Source organism: Salmo trutta, chromosome 35 (assembly GCF_901001165.1).
Source record: "Salmo trutta chromosome 35, fSalTru1.1, whole genome shotgun sequence".
Lineage (NCBI taxonomy): Eukaryota > Metazoa > Chordata > Actinopteri > Salmoniformes > Salmonidae > Salmo > Salmo trutta.
In genome coordinates this window covers 34,673,030-34,689,317 of record NC_042991.1, presented here as the reverse complement: position 1 = coordinate 34,689,317, position 16,288 = coordinate 34,673,030, and the positions used below count along the sequence as shown (strand labels likewise).

The 16,288-nt window shown below is 46.8% G+C and overlaps 1 protein-coding gene across 1 annotated transcript; it reads right to left on the bottom strand.

The window, feature by feature from the left end:
- Window positions 1-303: 303 nt before the first annotated feature.
- Window positions 304-16,005, bottom strand: LOC115175127 (thrombospondin-1-like). The gene is made up of 22 exons (XM_029734336.1): window positions 15,808-16,005; window positions 15,445-15,528; window positions 14,628-15,187; window positions 14,267-14,342; window positions 12,501-12,593; window positions 12,163-12,272; window positions 11,418-11,543; window positions 10,770-10,866; window positions 9,235-9,408; window positions 8,750-8,926; window positions 8,236-8,409; window positions 7,702-7,982; window positions 7,184-7,402; window positions 6,830-6,937; window positions 5,476-5,635; window positions 5,130-5,248; window positions 2,790-3,024; window positions 2,409-2,636; window positions 1,972-2,243; window positions 1,786-1,883; window positions 1,533-1,672; window positions 304-1,375 (listed from the first exon to the last, which is right to left on the bottom strand). The coding sequence occupies exons 2-22, from the start codon at window positions 15,506-15,508 to the stop codon at window positions 1,368-1,370; spliced, it is 3,519 nt and encodes a 1,172-aa protein (XP_029590196.1). The 5' UTR covers window positions 15,509-15,528; window positions 15,808-16,005; the 3' UTR covers window positions 304-1,367.
- Window positions 16,006-16,288: the final 283 nt, after the last annotated feature.

Genomic DNA, 16,288 nt, shown 5'->3' with positions numbered 1-16,288 from the left:
AAATGTGCCTATTTGGTTTATCAATACATTTTCAAGTTCATAACTGTGCACTTTCCTCAAACAGTAGCATTGTATTATTTCACTGTAATAGCTACTGTAAATTGGACAGTGCAGTCAGATTAACAAGAATTTACACTTTCTTCCAATATCAGATATGTCTATGTCCTGGGAAATGTTATTGTTACTTACAACCTCATGCTAATCACATTAGGCTACCTTAACTACTTCAACTCAACCGTCAAACAAAATTTAAAATGTTAAGCTTCTAAAGATGTTCAATGTTTCTAATTTTATCTTTTTACATTTGTAAAATAAATATAAACAGAATATTTTTTAACATTTAATGTTCGAAATGGAAAGTGTCTTAATAAACAGAATGGCTTTGATTTACTGGCACTGACAATGCCCTTTTTTAATTGGCCCTCCCTTGTCATTTTCTGCAATGGTTTGATACGCTAAGATGGCCGCTCCCATTTTACCCTGAGTATCACTATGTTCCGTTTCAACTGAACTATATCAATCTAATGCCAGCCACAAAGCCTACAAGCAATCATGTATTTGACAAAAAAGTATTTTGGCTGGTTTTAATTTTGGTTTGTTTTCTTTTGTCTCCAAGGGAACGTATATAGAGGGGTAAAAGCAAGCGTTATATGTCTTCTTATTTACACACATAAACATTCGTATATACATCATACATACATCATCCTCCATATCTTGTTGTTACGCAATTGACTTTCAAGGGCTACAAGCCCTTTCCTGACAAAACTTAAAGTAAAAAAGTCTTATTGCATTCTTCAACCACTGAGCCAAAAAACCTCTGATGATAAGAGTTGTATCGTTCAGAATCTACACCCGCCTAGATTTGTTTTTATATAAACGGAACATTACATAGTCTTTCTTTGGGACGTCCATTCCAGAAAAAAAAGAGATGGATAGAAAGAGGGATAGCGAGAGATATGTAAAGGTTTGGAAGTGCATAGTCGTCTATCGGGAGACTTTCCCGCACAGGGATGAATGAAGTCCTTCAGATCAGAGAGAGATCGGCCGGTCGGTTGGGAACATCGGTCGGTCTCTCACTCAGGCAAAGCAAACGGGCTGTTTTTTTCCGGCTCTACCTGTTCTGGGTGGGTAGGAGTTGCTTCTCTGATCTTCGACTGGCAGTCACCCGGATGGTTCTCTGTCCAAACCAGCATTAATTTACCCCGAGGATGACCACAACAGGCCTTCCCCCCTTGCTCCCTTCAGTGTGAGTGCCGCAGAAGAAAAGAGTAGTAGAAAAAACAGTCCCTGGACTTTGTATTGGAATACATATTGTTCATATTTATACAGAAAGGTGCATTGTTCCAAGAGCTTCCTGCTCCGTGCAATTATGCATCTGAAAAAAAACCAAAGGACAAAAGTCAAGCATTAACTTAGAACAAAGCCTTAAGTTATGTGGCTTGGTATTTCACATAAGTCTATTGTGAAAGAGATTCCACTAAACAATTGTTGTTGGAGTTATAGTAAGATGTAGAAATTTTCTTGTTGCTTACCTCTGCATTCATACTTGAGGTCTGAGAAGTATACCATCTCTTGCGAGAAGACAAAGAGACCTAGTCTTCCACCTGCATACGTCTTGTCGTATATGCTCCCGGAATCCTTCATGATCTTCTTCCCCTCGTACATGACCACTCTGAAATTAGAAACAAGACTCTTGAGACAAACCATCAGAGGACATACAGTAAATACTGGCATTATGGAAAGCCTCATAACTCTCCACCAGGTCAATGAGTCTCCAGTGCTTACCTGATGTGTCCTGTTCTTGGTCTGTGAATCAGGTGCCATCTGTAGGCTGTGAAGTCTTTCCAGCCAACGTTCTTAGGGTCGTGCCACAGAGTCCTCACCTAGAGAAGAAAGGAGAAATATAGGGAGAGTTAGGTGGTGTTGTTCTGAGGTGTTTCCTGTGTGTGTTTGTGTGTTTGTCCATCTTACCTGTCCTGGGGTGTTGCCCGTATGCCAGAGAGCATTCCTGAGGTGCTCTCCAGGTCCAGTAGTAGAGTTGACCACCTTGATGGACAGTCCTGAGTATCCCTGAGCCTTGGTGGGTTTGTTGCTCCAGTAAGTCTGTGTGATCTGCTTCCACATCACCACGTAGAACCTAGAGCTGGACTGGTAGCCGAACACAAAGCCGGCGTAGTCATCATCTCTCTCTGTATTGATGAAGAAGGTTCCACTGAAGTCCACTGAGTTGAACTCATCAAAACCTGGGAATGGAGAAACAGAGAAGATGTCAGTGAGAGGATGGTGTTTTTTTTAGGCTTGGGTTATTTTGAGATATCCCAAAGTCTAGAATCAATCAATCAAGCCACCCGCCCACCCACCAACCAACCACACACCCACCCACCCACCCACCCAACCAATCCACTCACCAACAGCAATGCCAGGGTCACAGTTGACGGTCTGGACCAGCTCTTTGCCTTGATGTCTGACCACCCAGTTGGGGTCGATCTGGGACGTTCCCTTGGGGTCCAGGGGAACCATCTGGAACTTCCTGAAGTCCGTCTCGCTGATGTCAAAGTTCTCCGGACACACGTCGTAGATGTCAGGGACGTTGTCTTGGTCAAAGTCGTCTTTGCAAACATCTCCACGACCATCACCTGGAAGAAGATCGAAAGTTCAGTACATAACATGTTTTAGGATGAAGCAGCTAATGAACTTAACCATTTATTAATGTCAAGAACTTTAAGAGTTGAATAAGAAATTGAACTCCAATTTAATCTCGTATCTCTCCTATTCTTCATTTAACTCACCATCAGAGTCGAGCTGGTCAGGGTTGAAGGCCAGTCTGCAGTTGTCTTTCTCATCAGGGATCCCGTCGTTGTCATCATCGTGGTCGCAGGCGTCTCCCTTGCCGTCTTTGTCATGGTCGGCCTGGTTAGCGTTGGGGATGTAGGGGCAGTTGTCCAGGTTATTCTGGTGGCCGTCCTCATCAATGTCCTGGTTGCTGTCACACTTGTCCCCCACACGGTCGTCATCAGAGTCAACCTGTAGAGGTAAATGGAGATTTACATTAGCATGCTAGCTAATGTTAGCGGTTGCAACACCGTAGATACACCTGTTGGTGGTATTTATTTAACATATTGTGAGTTGGTGGAGATTATTTAACATATTGTGAGTTGGTGGAGATTATTTAACATATTGTGAGTTGGTGGTATTTATTTAACATACTGTGTGTTGGCAGAGATTATTTAACATATTGTGAGTTTGGTGGTATTTATTTAACATATTGTGAGTTGCCCTCTAGACTCCTACTGTAGATCTCCTTTGAGTCTGGTTTCCTTCCTACAGATAAGGTGTAGAACATGGGGAAGGTGAGCTGATCCTACGTATATCTATACCTAGGGACAACTAACAGAGAATTACACTTGATGCTGATTTGATTTCCAGCTGTACCATTCGTTCAACCTCTCATTTCCTAATATCTCCTCCTCTCCTCTCATGATGGACTATCCCAGGCTCCGTTCATCTGTTTAATATCTCCTCCTCTTCTCCTCTCCTCTCCTCATGATGGACTATCCCCAGGCTCTGTTCACTCTCCCCTCTCTAAACCTGCCAAGATCAATTTGTCTTCTGGTGGAGCTTTTCATCTGCTGACAATCAAAGTATTCTATAAACCCTGTACCCTATAAACACACCCCTTCTCTCCTCCTCCTTCCCTCCTTCCTTCCCTCTCTCTTCCTCCTTCCCCCCTCCTTCCGTCTCTCCTCCTCCTCTCCCTTCTCCCCTCCTCCTCTCCCTTCTTCCCTCCTTCCCTCCCTTCTCCCCCACTCCCATCTTCCTTCCCTCCTTCCTTCCCTTCTCTCTTCCTCCTCTCCCCTCTCTCCTCCTCCTCTCCCTTCTCTCCTCCTCTCCCTTCTTCCCACCTTCTTCCTTCCCTTCTCTCCTCCTCCTTTCCTCCCTCCCTTCTTCCTTCTCTCCCCCTCCTCCTTCTCTCCTTCCTTCACCTTCTCTCCTCCTCCTTCCCTCCCCTCTCTTCCTCCTTCCCTCCCATCTTCCTTCTCTCCCCCTCCTTCCCTTCCATCTTACTTCCCTCCTTCCTTCCCTTCTCTCCTCCTCCTTCCCTCCCCTCTCTTCCTCCTTCCCTCCCATCTTCCTTCTCTCCTCCTCCTTTCCTCCCATCTGCTCCACTAGCGCCAGTAGGCAGGTCTTTTCACAGACAGACAGAAGCATGCTAGTCATTTCCCTACAGACATGAATCTCCTGTGCCTGCTGCTTGGCAAGACTACACACAGATTTCATTGCCTCACACGAGGCGAGGGAGGGAGAGAGGGAAGGATTGGATTGGTGTGAATTCCGCCCATTTCCCCCCTAACTGAGTCCTGTTGTTCCGAACACATTCCTGGTCGTCAGTCTAGCATGGCACAGGTGGGATCCACACGGGGCTTGTGTGTGTGCTGACGCCCGACGGGGCACGCATACAGCCAGGGGCGAGCCCATTCCTGGGTAATAACAACCAGCCCGGGGCCCCACCCTGGCCTCTACCCCTCCATCACTCCACCTTTCCTTCTGAGCAGTCAAAGCCAATGTCAATGCCCCATTGAAAAGCCTGGCTCCCCATGCATGCTGTATGTGTCCCTGAGCTGCAGAGGATTTAACTCCATCTTAACATGGCGTGATACAGCCTAGACTTACAGCGGCCCAGTACAGCGACCCAGTACAGCGACCCAGTACAGCGACCCATTACAGCGACCCATTACAGCGACCCAGTACAGCGACCCAGTACAGCAGCCCAGTACAGCGACCCAGTACAGCGACCCAGTACAGCGACCCAGTACAGCGACCCATTACAGCAACCCAGTACAGCGACCCAGTGCAGCGACCCATTACAGCGACCCAGTACAGCGACCCAGTACAGCGACCCATTACAGCGGCCCAGTACAGCAGCCCAGTACAGCGACCCAGTACAGCGACCCAGTACAGCGACCCATTACAGCAACCCAGTACAGCGACCCAGTGCAGCTCTCACACAACAGAGAGAGTTCTTCTACAATGACAGTGTTTGTGATAGTGGCATGTGTGTGTACCCGTATGTGTGTGTGTGTGTGTGTGTGTGTGTGTGTAGAATGGGTTGTAAGTGTAAGTACACACACCTGGTCAGGGTTGTGTTCCAGAGGACAGTTGTCACACATGTCTCCCACACCATCCAGGTCAGTGTCTCTCTGGTCCACGTTGTAGACGTACGGGCAGTTATCTTTCTCATTCAGAATACCTGTTGGACCAATCACAGTAGTTGTTATTCAGGGGAAGAGGAGGAAGGGGAGGAAAATGACTTGTAGTTGAGTTAGTAATGGAATACATGCTTGTGCATAGAGTTAATTTGCACTTGGTTTCAAAGCGTTCTCATTGAACACCAATCTACAGCATGTACATTATACCGTATAGGTCTTAGATAGGGACAGATAGATAAGCAAGGTTAGAGCAGGTTTAGAGTCTCACCATCTCCATCAATGTCCACAGAGCAGGCGTCTCCTTCCCCGTTGTTGTCTGTGTCGGTCTGGTCAGGGTTGCTGTTGTAGGGACAGTTATCACAACGATCTCCAACATCATCTCTGTCATAGTCATATTGCCTGGGGTTGTACACAAACGGGCAGTTATCCTGCAGAGAGGGGAGAGAGAGAGAGGGAGGGGGGAGAGAGGGAGAGAGAGGGAGGGGGATAGAGGGAGGGAGAGGGGAGAGAGAGGGGGGAGAGGGGAGAGAGAGGGAGGGGGGATAGAGGGAGGGAGAGAGGGAGAGGGAGGGGGGGATAGAGGGAGGGAGAGCGAGAGAGAGAGGGGGGAGAGAGAGAGGGGGAGGGGGGGATAGAGGTAGGGAGAGCGAGAAGAGGGGAGAGGGGTTGAGAGAGAGAGAGAGTGGAGAGAGGGGAGAGGAGAGAGAAAGAAGGGTAGATGGGGAGCGAGAGAGAGAGAGACAGAGGAGAGAAATTGAGGGGGGAGGGAGAGAGAGAGGGGGGAGAGGGGGGAGAGAGAGAGACAGAGGAGAGAAATTGAGGGGGGGAGGGAGAGAGAGAGAGGGAGGGAGAGAGGGAGGGAGGGGGGAGAGGGAGAGCGGAGAGAGAGAGAGGGGGAGAGTCAGGGCGAGAGGGAGAGGGGGAGGAAGAGGAGGGGAGGGGAGGGGAGAGAGAGGCAGAGAGACAGAGATTGGAAAGAGAGAGAGAGAGAGAGAGACAGAGTGAGAGAGGGGGGAGAGGGGGAGACAGAGAGAGGGAGAGATTGGAGGGAGAGATAGAGGGGGAAAGAGAGAGAGGGGGGGAGGGAGGGAGGGAGGGGGAGGGAGGGAGAAAGAGCACTGTTCAATTACTCCAGCCTCAGAGCCGCCAGAAGAATCAGTCCAGTGTCCACTGCCTTGCTTAGAAAAACACCTCTGACATGATATATTCATTTCAGATACTGTGCTTTTAACTTGCTGTGGTCTGTGTAACATATATAGAGAGAGGAGGGATGAAAGCATGTTTCCTATTTAGGCCCTGTCCCAAATATAATGTTAGGACTAGCAGATTACACTGCGGCTCGTTCAGAGTGGTACCTCTGTGTTGGGATTTGAGCTTTGTCTCCGAAGGCAAAAAAAATGTGTTTTTCTTTTTTGTTTCCCCTTCCCCTTATTTCACAGCATGAATGATGAATGTAAAACCACATTTATGTCTCACTGCCAAAACTGAACACACACACTCGCTCGTACACACACTGACTACCCAAGAGGTAGCATAACCTGCATTCATTTCTCTCAGTAAGGGGTAGGACTTCAGACCTTCAGTGACTCAACGAGTGAATCAATGATTCATTCTTCACTTACCCTGTCGTCAGGAATGCCATCATTGTCATCATCGTTGTCACAAGCGTCACCAACACCATCCTTGTCGTAGTCTTCTTGGCCTGAGTTGGGAAGGTTGGGGCAGTTGTCCTACAAAAGAAAGGTGACATCACACGTTTACGCCGTGTAGTCAACAAGCATGAATATTATATTTAACTACAGTAACAGTCCTTTTAAGACATTAAATGTACCAGTTTTGGTTTTTCTTTCAAAAATAATTGTTCTTTCTAATTGCAGTCAGCATTGACACATCACTCAAACGGGATGTGTGTTCTTTACTAGTTAAACAGCAAGCTGGACCTATTCAAGGACCTATGCGAGTCATGGCGTACATACCTTTTTGCAGTGGTAGGTGGCGTTCTCCACACAGACCAGGTCTTGGTTGGGCCACCCGTCCAGGTCCGAGTCTTCACCACAGATGTGTCCGTTCCCAGCATAGCCAGGCTTACACTCACAGCGGTACATGGGGTCGGCAAAGTGTCCCAGGTAGTTACAGCGTGCGTTCTTGTTGCAGTCGTGGCTCCCATCCAAGCAGGGGTTAAGTGGTGTACACACCTGGAGTAAACGGAATAGAAGAGTTGGTCAGACAAGCCAGGTAAGATTGTGGCTACCTGTCTTTGTTTTCAAAGGGCACAATCTGCTGACCGCCATGCAACAGAGTTGGCAGTATGATCTGGACAAAGTAAAAGCTTAGCTTTTGTAAAGCGATCTTTGATCTTGTAAATTCCAAATTCTAAATTCTTAATTCTAAATTCCATATTTCTAAAGTTCTAAATCAACTGAGGACAGATATACAGTATGACAGGACACTATCATCACAACACTAGTCCACAGCACCAGGTGATGCTACTAACCTGTTTCTTGACGGTGGCCTCCTCCACTCCCCTGCCGAAGGGCTGAGGTCCAGAGAAGCGTGCGGGACAGGGCAGACAGTTGTAGCCAGGGTCAGTGTTCTCACAGCGGTGCACTCCGGTGAACACGAAACAAGCATCAGGAACCTCTTTACACTCGTCAATGTCCTTGCACTTAATGCCGTCACCAGAGTAACCAGTGGGACATTTCCCACAACTCCATGTTCCATCGGGAAAGCTGGTGCACTTGGTCCCAGGAAAGCAGGGGTTAGACAGACAACCATCTGAGGAGAGATACATGAGCTTTCAGTACTGATTACTGACTGCTTTTAAGTACTAAGTGCTGTCTGTGTTTAAGTAGACTTTTATGGCTTTAATAAGCCCTAAAATAATTAAAAAGTAATATTTTTAAAGTGTTACTGTACTAAACTGTCTAAAAACTACAATTTTAGCAACTAATTCACAGCATGTAGGAGTTATAAGAGACGTCGGCTGCCATGGCGACCATTTGGTACTCATCCAGTGCCTGCTACTCACCGATGGGACAGGCATTCTTGTTGCACAGCTGAGTGGCCTTGGAGTCACCCTGGCACTCCTTACCACCATATTTAGGGGCGGGGTCGTTGCAGAGACGTTTACGTGTCTGGGCTCCTCCTCCACAGGTGGAAGAGCAGGTATCCCATAGCGACCAGGGTCCCCAGTTACCGTTGACTGAAAGAGAAGAAGAGAGACAGGTACAGGTCAGTACAGGTGTACGTGGTGTCCCTAGTAGGGTCTGTGTTGTATTAAATAGGCACAATGACAAGTAGCCTGAGTGGCAGTTTCTTTAGCCAAATTCTTGGTTGTTGACTTGCCAAACAAGAAACAGTGACAATCTGCTAGGGAAACTGACTATGTAGAGATAAGATAAGGATTGAGATGATGTATTTCACTAGAAACATCTTACGGTGTGGTGTGCATGAAAAGGCTTTGACTAATGTCAAACGGAGATGATAGCACATGTATTTGACCCGGGTCTTGTGCATAATAAACTGCGACTAATGGTACTCACTGGGGCAGGGTGACTTGGTGCACTTCTCAGTCTGTCTTCCCTCTCCCTGGCAGTCCTTGCCTCCCAGCTGGGGTGTGGGGGAGTTACAGAGACGGATACGGGTGATGACACCCGCCCCACAGGTGACCGAGCAGGAAGACCAGGGGGACCAGTGGCTCCAGGCACCGTCCTGCTTGACTGGAGGGACACAGAGCAGAGGTCAGAAGTTAAAGGTCAGGGGTCAATGAGAAACTTGGTTATGGGTCATTGTCATGCTATATAGGTCATTGTCCAGTCAAAACAGGGTAAAATAAGTTCAAGTGTTATGGCAGCGAGTTGTTGCTCTGTAGAGTCACAGGTAGCTGATCTGTGGATGGATACTTAGATGTGGGTGCAGGTCTATCGTTTCTGTCACCATGGATACAAATCTGTGATACAAGTTTCCCTGTGTGACGATTGATGAATGTGATTTGTTTGGTCATTTGTCATGTGTATACTGAACTCACAGCGTTTGTCACACTCCTGAAGGTAGCAGTCCCTGGTTTGGACGGAGGTTCCCTCGCAGTTGTTGTTAATGCGATCGCAGGAGCGGCCTCGCTGCTGGATGCCCCGCCCACAAGACACGGAACAGTGTGTCCATTCAGACCACAGGGACCAGCCGTCCTCCGCATAGTCACTCACTATGGACGGAGGGAGGAAGGAAGGAGGGAGAGAAGGAAGGGAGGGGAGGAGCGAGAAAGAGCGAGGATAGATGGAAGGGGGGAGGGAGGGGAGGGAGAGGAGGAAGAGGAGGGGAGGGAGGGGAGAGAGGAGGAAAGAAGGAAGGAGGGAGAGGAGGAAGGGAGAGGAGAGAGGGAAGGAGCGAGGAGGAGGAGAGAGAGGAGGGAGGGAGGTGAGGGAGGGGAGGAAGGGAGGGAGGGGAGGGAGGGAGGGAGGGGAGGAGCGAGAAAGAGCGAGGATAGATGGCAGGGTAGTGAGGGAAGGGAGGGAGGAGGAAGAAGAGGAGGGGAGGGAGACGAGGGGAGGGAGAGAAGGAAGAGGAGGGGAGGGAGAGGGAGACAATGAGAGAGCTATTGGACTGCAGAGTCCCCAAGCAGAAAATGAGGATTATAAGCTCTTAAAGTTCTTAAAGCTCCAGTCTAATGTATTGAGTTTAGCCCCGGTGTGTGTGTGTGTGTGTGTGTGTGTGTGTGTGTGTGTGTGTGTGTGTGTGTGTGTGTGTGTGGTGTGTGTGTGTGTGTGTGTGTGTGTGTAGAGTCAGAGAGATGGCCCACTCCAGGGATTTGAGGGGCAGGAGAAAACCCAAAGGGAAGCCAGTGGAAATGGAAAAGTCCTTCTAGGAATATGACTGGGATCCCCCATTGACTGTTGTTACTTTAAAGAGCAAATTGAATTTGCTCATAGCAGGGTTCTTGATCATGTCAAAGCTTTTGAGGTAGAGGTTCTCCATGTGTCTTTAGATTTCAGGGGCCACTGCTGTCTTAGGTATGTGGAAAATGTCACTTGTTCTTGAGTGTAGGACGGCAGCGCTGAACAGCCCACCAATTTTCCATCCCACTTAAACCAATTTGGCCAAATTATAGCCATTAAAAGTTGAAGAATCAAAGATGTTTTGGGGTGGACAACACACCAATGTTCCGACACACTCATACGTTGATGAACTAGGGAACTTAAATCACCCTTAAAATGAATTCGGTTTTCTTGAATAGAAAACTTTACATCCAGAAAAGTGGTTGTGGTTTCATGTTTTATTTGGTGAAGGAGGTCCAAATAGCTAGCACTAAATGGCCTGTTTGTCTTAGAGACATTAAGCCTTAGGACAACTCAGGCCATTCATAGATTTACAGTAAAACAGAACAAGTTTTGGGTTCATAATACAGTAGTATACTGCAAACCTTGGTTTTTTATGTTTTATGTTACTTCCTGAGAGCTGAATAGTTTTGTTGGAAGTTGGAATGACACAAATGGAACCATAGAATCAGAACCATTCATTGTAATTCTAGGGTTGGAACATTGGAGAATAGAGAATGGAGGAACTTACGTGTTCCACAGCGTGGGCAGCACTCTCCATCGGACACGGTGGCGTTGGCACAGGGGATCAGCGGGCAGGAGATCTTGCGGCATACGGTGGCAGAGTTCTATAGAGGGGCGGAAACAGTGACAAAGGACTAGGTCATTTCCTGAACTTGAAGAACGATGTAGTCACTCAGATAGGTGGTAAAAAAAGAATCTATCAAATGTATTTTCTAAAGACAGTTTTACATTAGCAGCCACACTATGACAACATGACAACAGCACTGTTTGGTTTTTCATGCTCTTTAGTTTCACGTGTGTATCAAGAATGGTCCACCACCCAAAAGATATCCAGCCAACTTGACACAACTGTGAGACACATTGGAGTCAACATGGGCCAGACACCTTGTAAAGGGGGGGGGGGGGGCTCTGTCTGTTCACTGCAGTGGTAGGCCTGGCCCATTATCAGATCACTACAGACCCACTATTGGCTTATTGGCCTGATTCCAGCCTCCTCCTACCCAATTACTGGCCAGATGACAGAGGTCTGGAGTAGAGAGCAGGCGCTTGCTGAGTGGGGGATGAGTGTGTGTTTGCAAGTGGCTGTCTGCAAGTGCAAACACACAGGCTTGAACCCCACCCCACACACACACAGTCTCTCGACTTCCATCCTTACCTGACAAGTGCACTCAGTGCAGTCGTCGACGGTCCACTCTGCCTTGTTCTTGTGGACGATGCCGTTGTGCAGACAGACTCCACTGTGGATCCCCACTCTGTTCATCAACAGCTTGTTCTCATCCGTCTGACAGAAGCAGACAGACAGATATGAGACGTTCAGTATGAAAACGATATGAGAAGAGTTCTCAGTCCCTTAAGGGTTAAAGGGTTTCAAATCCACACACTGTTTCACTATTAATTTCTTAATAGCCTGAGTGGTTTGGAGGAGACTCAGGTGTTTGAGAATGCCTGTCACCACCTCACACTGGTTTATCATTAAGAAGTCTTCCAAGTGAGAGTTAATTAAGAAAAATTGACCAAATTTGATGTAATGAATGAATTAACATGCAGTTTGTCAGACTAGCTGGTGCTGGGAGACCAGTATGCTAAGCAAGGTACGCATGCAGTGGCCGAACAATTGGATGTTGCAGAGTCTCATGCCACGGACAGACAGACAGACGGACAGACGGACAGACGGACAGACAGGCAGGCAGACAGACAGACAGACGGACAGACAGGAAGGCGGACGGACGGACGGACGGACGGACGGACGGACGGACGGACGGACGGACGGACGGACGGACGGACGGACGGACGGACGGACGGACAGACAGACAGACAGACAGACAGACAGACAGACAGACAGACAGACAGACAGACAGACAGACAGGAGTCTGGTTCAGGAATCAGGTGTGTTTCCTCACCACTTTGCGCAGCTCGTTAGACAGCTCCTTCACCACCACTCCCAACCCCTTCAGTTCCTTGAACATGCCAGCCAGGTCCTCACAGGAGAACCCACAGATCATCTGCAGGTCTGGAGGGAAGGAAAACACCATAGAGATACATTCATTCCATGGGAAACACAGAGTGACCATCAGTGTACATGAAGGCTTCCAGACTACGTTCAACTCCCTACAGCTACAGACAGCTGTTGACAGTAGAATAGAATGCTTTTACTTCTAACAGATCTGTGCTGTTCTATTCTTATTGAGGAGACTTTAACAGGGTTTTGTATGGAGACCAGCAGTTTTTGTTGCGTTACCTTTACTTTTGTGGCCAGTGTAGTCAGTCCTAATGGCAGGGCTGGACCCATTGATGGGGTTGTCCATAATGATGATTCCATCAGTCAGAACAGCTGAGGGGAGGGAAGGACATGAGAGGAGAAGAAGGTAGACATAGGGGGGAGAGGAGGGGGAGGACAGGGAGAGCCAGAGGGGGAGGAGAGAGAGACAGAGGGGGAGTGAGACACGGGGAGAAGGAGGGATAACAGGAGGAGCGATGAGAAGAGGTATGGATGGGCTGAGAGATAAATGAGATGGGAGTGGGAGGAGGGTTGGGAGGGAGGAAGAAGGGATAGAGAGGAGGTTGGGAGAAAGAGGGAGGGACAGTAAGAACACACAGAGAGACAGTTAGAGCACTGTAGACTGTAATGGTAATAACCCACTAGACCAACAACAGACCACACTGGGGGAGGACCTGTAATGGTAATACCAACAATAGACCACAAACAGACACACTGGAGACTGTAATGGTTAATACCCAATAGACCACCAACAGACCACAACAGGACACACTGTAGACTGTAATGGTAATACCCACAAGACCACAACAGACACCACTGTTAGACTCGTAATTGGTAATACCACAAGACCACAACAGACACACTGTAGACTGTAATGGTAATACCACTAGACCACAACAGACACACTGTAGACTGTAATGGTAATACCCCACTAGACCACAACAGACCACAAACAAGACACACTGTTAGACTGTAATGGTAATACCCACTAGACCACAACAGACACACTGTAGACTGTAATGGTAATACCCACTAGACCACAACAGACACACTGTAGACTGTAATGGTAATACCCACTAGACCACAACAGACACACTGTAGACTGTAATGGTAATACCCACTAGACCACAACAGACACACTGTAGACTGTAATGGTAATACCCACTAGACCACAACAGACACACTGTAGACTGTAATGGTAATACCCACTAGACCACAACAGACCACAACAGACACACTGTAGACTGTAATGGTAATACCCAATAGACCACAACAGACTCACTGTAGACTGTAATGGTAATACCCACTAGACCACAACAGACACACTGTAGACTGTAATAGTAATACCCACTAGACCACAACAGACACACTGTAGACTGTAATGGTAATACCCACTAGACCACAACAGACACACTGTAGACTGTAATGGTAATACCCACTAGACCACAACAGACACACTGTAGACTGGAATGGTAATACCCACTAGACCACAACAGACACACTGTAGACTGTAATGGTAATACCCACTAGACCACAACAGACACACTGTAGACTGTAATGGTAATACCCACTAGACCACAACAGACACACTATAGACTGGAATGGTAATACCCACTAGACCACAACAGACACACTGTAGACTGTAGTGGTAATACCCACTAGACCACAACAGACACACAGTCCCCAGGGCTCATTGGTGACATAACTACAGTTGGGAATACGTAACTACAATCAGGGTATTACAGAACATTACTATCTTGAATCACAATGAAGTTAATGAGTTGATGTGCCCAGCCCTCGAGAGGCACTGAAATGTTTGTAAACTTCCCAGCTTTCCCATGGCAATATAAACGTGTGTTTTTTTTTCTCACCTTCTCAACTTTCCCATGAGGCTTTTTAAACAGTCATGCATATTCTTAGGAATGTCTTGCTGGCTTTAGCATAACAACCAGTGATGTACGGATCAACACAGAAATATGCTTTCTGTTAATGATTATGCTACTTACAGTTGTGGCATCCTTTGTTACGTAGTATCGCTTCTAAAGTGGTTCCAAAGACAAAGCGAACGTTTTGGAGCACCCCCTGCAAGAATCAATGGTACATTTTACCTCTAGTACTGCACAGTTACTATCACTCTACTTTATGCAACACATATTGGACTTTATGGATCATTTACATGGGTTTTCAATACAGTGTATAACTTTTACGCATAGGTCTATAGGTTTTACGCACGATAATATTTACGCGTGTACGTGTTACACAATCGTATATTCAACACTTACTTAACATCTTAAACAACTCGACGACTTATATTATGTGGGTCCATAATGCGTCGTCGCGTTTGCGCTGCATGTGCGCTTCACTTACCATGAACCGGTCCTTCACCGCTCCCTTCCCGATTCTGAGACGCGCTGTGATGGGAGTCTCCTGAGTGAGGATGGTCTGGATGGGAGCGTCCAGTTCCGCCGTGTTCACCTCCTCACAGCCAACATACAGCTGCGCCCGGTCCTCCTGCACAAACAGCGTAATATTCTTCCAGTGGCCCGTTGCCAAGTCCACATCTTCTATCGATACCACCTGTTGCTTATTCACTGTGGAGAAAACCACATCCAGGGTGTTCGCTTTCCCGTTGGAGACGATCTCGAACACGGCTCCGGACCCGTCCCGCTTTTCCACCGTCAGAAGGGAGCCCCTGGTCCGCTTAAACTGCTTGAAGTTGAGAAGGAGAAGGAATCCTCTCTCGGCGTGGATGGAATAAATGAGGTCCCTGAAGGAGCTCTCGGGGACCTCGGGGATCAGGTCCGGGTTGAGGATCTTGTAGGCGGGACTGTATGGGTCGTCGCCCTTCACTAGGGTCACTCCGTGGTTCTTCTTGGGGATTTGGACTAGCTCGAACAGGTCGTACACGCTATTGTCGTCTCGGCTCTCTGTATGCAGGAGACCGGGGAATGAGCGTAAACAGTTAGTCTTTGTCTACATGTCTTTGGAATGGATTATTGTTGTTGTGAGGAATAAACTCTAAAATTATCTCTATGTTAAACCATTGTCAGGGTAAATCAATACATTAAGAGGATTTAATAATACATTTAAAAACCTCGATGTTTTTCTATAGTTTAATGTTCAAATCGAAACACAAACTCCTTTCATTCTAGAGTAGGCGAACACATCAGGGAAATGATTTCACCTGCAACTCGTACGCTCTCGCAGGTCCAAAGCATCAATAGCAGAAATATTCCTGTCAACTTCATGGTGAAACTCTGGTTTTTACCTATGAAAAATAAACATAGAAACGTCCACTTTGTATGTACGCATGACTGCAAGTCGCTTTGGATAAAAGCGTTTGCTAAATGTCATATATATTATATTAATATTAATATTTATACATAAAATACATTTTTAAATTTCAAAATAAACAATCAAAACACATTATTATCTCACACTTTATTAAGTCACATTATTTATTTATAATAAAATATAATAGAATATAATAAAAAAATATATATTTGGATAGATTCCTTGAAGGAAAATCGAAATATTGCTCACCCACCTGTTGAATGAACACAGCAGAGAGAAACAGTAAAATCCAAATCCAAATGGAAATCCAATAATAATCCACAAGATTCAAGTGTTTCTTGATGGAATTGGGGTCCGATTGAAGACGCAGAAATGTCGTTTCTTTTGTTGGTTTAATTGAATGGTAATTTTCTCCGGTATCGGACGCTAGAACCTAACTGTAAGCCAGGGGACAAAGTGCTATTTAAATAGTTTCATGACATTCCTAAGAACGCGTCTCGCCCAATCAGATGGTGGAAGGAAAAAGGGACGAGTTTATGGTGAGAGGGGGGAGAAAAAAAGCGCCACATTCCAGAGGCCAAATTCCATGACTGGATCCATACTTAATAGACCATCGTTTCCGGTTATTGTCTCACACACCAGTCTGAAATCTTCTCGTTTTATAACAAAAATCCACCTCTCTACTATCTTTGAACCTTTTGCGCATGTTTGATACATTTTGTTTCAATTCTCAA

What these genes read in the sequence shown, in the direction of transcription:
- LOC115175127 (XM_029734336.1), bottom strand. Translation starts at nt 15,508, where the DNA reads ATGAAGTTGACAGGAATATTTCTGCTATTGATGCTTTGGACCTGCGAG. An exon ending in TAACAAAGGATGCCACAACT is followed by an intron (nt 12,594 to 14,266) that starts GTAAGTAGCATA and finishes CCCTCCCCTCAG; the next exon opens with CTGTTCTGACTGATGGAATC. An exon ending in AGGCCACCGTCAAGAAACAG is followed by an intron (nt 7,403 to 7,701) that starts GTTAGTAGCATC and finishes CGTTTACTCCAG; the next exon opens with GTGTGTACACCACTTAACCC.